This window comes from Octopus bimaculoides, chromosome 11 (genome assembly GCF_001194135.2).
Source record: "Octopus bimaculoides isolate UCB-OBI-ISO-001 chromosome 11, ASM119413v2, whole genome shotgun sequence".
NCBI lineage: Eukaryota > Metazoa > Mollusca > Cephalopoda > Octopoda > Octopodidae > Octopus > Octopus bimaculoides.
The window spans coordinates 14,072,676-14,076,653 of NC_068991.1; the positions used below are offsets into that span (position 1 = coordinate 14,072,676).

The following is a 3,978-nucleotide window of genomic DNA, read 5'->3' on the forward strand; positions in this document are numbered from 1 at the left end:
AGACAGACAGACAGACAGACAGACAGACAAACAAACAGACAGACAGGCAGACAGACAGACAGAGTGTATGTGTATATATATATATATATATATATATATATATATATACATATAGAGAGAGGGAGGTAGGAGGGAGGGAGATCGTATATTCCAGTACGCATACTGTATATCATATTTCGGTGTATATGTGTTATGCGTTTTACTGTATATATATATATATATATCGTATGTTGCATCTTATATTACGTGCGCAGTGCTCTCAGTACGAGGGTTAATCTTGGAATGTTTCAGGCAGAAAAAAGAATCGAGCGCCAACTGACCCAGTCGCACCAAACGATGAATCAGAGGCCAAAAAGAATCTACGACGCAGAAGACGACGCAAATCTAACGGCGCCTCGACTGATATCAAGGATGCACAGTCAGGCAGAGAGAAAACTTCTTCACAGCTTAACCCAGAACGACGCAGAACAGAGTCCTTGAGTGATAGAAAAGGATCTGAGTCCGTATTAGTAAAGACTCCACCAGACACCTCAGACCTAAAGAAAGAAAACTCACAGAATCAAATGAAATCTGAACAATCCAACAATTCCCAGAGTTCACCAATTGTACCAGCTCCGACTCCACCAATTGTACCAGCTCCGACTCCATCAGTTGTATCAGTTCCGACTCCACCAATTGTACCAGCTCCGACTCCAACAGTTGTATCAGTTCCGACTCCACCAATTGTACCAGCTCCGACTCCATCAACTGTATCAGTTCTGACTCCACCAATTGTACCAGCTCCGATTCCATCAACTGTATCAGTTCTGACTCCACCAATTGTACCAGCTCCGACTCCATCAATTGTATCAGTTCCGACTCCACCAGTCACAACAGACTCTGAGAGTCATCTCAAACCATCACAGCCCAAGACGGACCAAACTACATCAGATACCTCAGGCCAACCAGACTCCGCCAGTAAAGAACAACAACAGTTATCTCGGGTTGAACCAGGTACCGCAGATCAGCAAACACTAGACTCTGCCACTAACGATCAGCTACAAGCCAGATGGCTCTCACATCAGTGCCACATGAAACTGAATTCAGAACTCCCTTGCACGTACCACACGCCAGACTGCCATGATACTCTATGTGGGTCACCTGGATGCAGCACACACCAAGCTGCACTAGTTACCTGCATCCACCACAGACCACAATGCCAAAGTGTTCTAAAACCACTACAAGTCAGATTCCAGCCTCCATATCAACCTACAAGAATCCAACAACCAGCTGTCATAGAATATCCCACACAAGATACTTTTGGTCCCGGTTGGCCAAGAACCACGCTATCAGCCAGGGAGCAGCAGCCACCAGTTGTCGCAGTTCGGCAAAAAAAAGCAGAGCCCAAAATTATCCAGCCTGTCTGGCGTTATTAATTCCTGTCGCCTTAAACCATCAACACTGGTCTTTATTCACCACTATCCAATACATTCTGCAGTCACCTCGATCCATCACAAGTCACATTTCAGTACAGTCCCGAATTCTTTGTTCTAATATATTATAGACTAAGGTTTTCCATTGACAAACAACCACCGACAGTCTTAGTTCGACAGAGACAAAGAAATATGATTTTGTCGATCAAAACATGACATTTTTAAATCCTCTCATCTTAGACTAACACAGGCACGTGTCTATCAATCATCTCTGTCTACTACAAATCAGGGTCCACAATTAGCGCAATTTAATACAAACCAAATGTAACTTGTCGTCACCATTCGTGATATATCAGATGCTACTCTGTCGCTTCAGTCAACCACAAACAGGCGTCCACAAAATCGTTTACTTCAGACACCGACAAAACTCCAATGCGGACAAGTGTCAACCAGTCCTACACAGTCCCTGCAAACCAGGCGCTACTGCAGCCACGAATCATAACTCACCAAAATTATGTGACGATAATAGCAGGTCATCAATCTATAGATACAGAAACTATAATATAATTTAAATTGTTAGTGGCATCACGACTGAATTTCGTGCAGGATAATATTACATTTCGAGAATGAAATTTAAGGAGTAACTAGTAGTTTGGTTGAACAAACAACAGGAAGATTTGATTTTGTACCTTGATTAGTCTTAGTAACATCAAATTCATCATATACCTAATATACCACCAGGTGGACGGACTTCTGGAGCCTGTTATAACTGTATATCTATTTATCTATCTATGCGTGCATATATATATATATATATATATATATATATATATATATATATATATATATATGTATATATATATGTATGTATGTATGTATGTATGTATGTATATACTAAGAGGAATGAAACATGATAAATCCTCCAAGCACGCCATCAGCTGAATAAACCCAAATTTCTACTGTTATTGAAAATTTGTCTTGTTGTTCTCTCACTTTTCGATAAGTGTACACACACATGCGCACACAAACGTGGTCAATCACAGGTGCACACACACATACACACACACACACACAAAACACACACACACATACAAAACACACATGCATGCGCACACATCATACATATAGAAACTCTTGAGTATGCAGAAATAATATCTCGTTTATTGAAACACTTATAAATATATTGTACATATATATATATATATTGTGCATATTCGAGCGTTTTTATTTATATTGGTCTGAATCATATGCTACTATGTCATTCTATGAACTATATATTAGCATTTCGACAAATAAAATCGATAAAATTAGCACCAGGCTAGAATTAGTTACTCGAGTCAGTGTGAACGACGAATTTCCTCCCGGTGCACCAGCATGAGCACTCTATAATAAAAGAGAGGAGTAAAAAAATGAAAGAATGTGTCTGTGCATTAAATTGGTGTATATAAGTGCATAACCACGTGTGTTTGTACATGTGTGTGCGTGTGTTAGTGCGTGAGCATGATTGTAAGCACGCGAGTGTGTGCGTGTGTGTGTGGATTTTCTGCATAATTTTCGACTGCATGTTTTAGAATTCACGATTTAAAAATAGGTTTCATAGAAAACAGTGGTAAAAACATCCCCAATTTCGGTTTGGCTACGTGACATTCGACGAAATTTATCGTATCGCTTTCCATATAAGAATCGTTTTTCATATAAAAAAAAAAAAGAGATCGCCATGTTGAAGTGACTTCGACTATTACTTGTTAGTACAACTACTGCGTTGATCTTCGAAAGAGATTTTAGAACTATCATTGCTTGTTGCAAAATCTGTGTGTTCGTTTGAAATATATATATTGCGAGCAGAGGCGAGCTACTGTCATCTGAGGCAGACGAGGCGTCCACTACTGAAGAGTGGCAGAAGTAACCCGAAACCCGGTGTGATCTGCTGGTCCCATTGCTAGAAGGTGATAGAGGTTCGCTCCCTTGATCGCATCGAATGCAGCTCTGCATCGTTAACCAGCTGGAGAAGATGTGATTAAAAAATTGCTGTAGAGTCCGTTTAAACGGAAAGCCCTGTTGAAGTGGCGACGAATATTACTTGCTAGTGCAGCTACTGCATTAATCTCTTAGAGAGATTTTAGAATTAGCATTTTTCCTTATATATATATATACATGTGTGTTTGTATATATATATATATATATATATATATATATTAATAAAAATTTAAAAAATATAAAAAAGGGTTTTGTAAGATCGTGAAAAGAGGAATATATTATTTAAAAGAGTTCCAACTCTGTCTGTTTTTTATGTTTCATTTATATTCTTATAAAATTAATGTGGAATATAGAATATGGGATATATAATATAAATGATAAATTGAAATGAAGTATTGAATGTCTTATTGAATATATGAAATATTGAGTATTATATATAGAGTATTAATATATAAGGACTCGTATACTTTCCTGCCTCATGGTTGACTCTATAGTTGACTCTCTCTATATATATATAAGTATATGTAATCTATCTATCTATATATATATATATATGCGTGTGTGTGTGTGTATATACATATAGATATAT

The 3,978-nt window shown here is 38.1% G+C and overlaps 1 protein-coding gene across 5 annotated transcripts in view; it reads left to right on the plus strand.

Moving 5' to 3' along the window:
* Window positions 1-3,978, plus strand: part of LOC106871315 (uncharacterized) — a 399,672-nt gene that overhangs the window by 17,629 nt on the left and 378,065 nt on the right. For 2 of the 5 annotated variants that reach the window (XM_014917704.2, XM_014917702.2), the window contains exon 2: window positions 292-2,206. The exons of the other annotated variants lie outside the window; for them this stretch is intronic. In XM_014917704.2, the coding sequence (XP_014773190.1) occupies window positions 292-1,415 (1,124 nt within the window). In that variant the 3' untranslated portion in view covers window positions 1,416-2,206. Of the gene's footprint in view, window positions 1-291; window positions 2,207-3,978 lie in introns of those variants that run through there. 5 annotated transcript variants of the gene reach the window in all.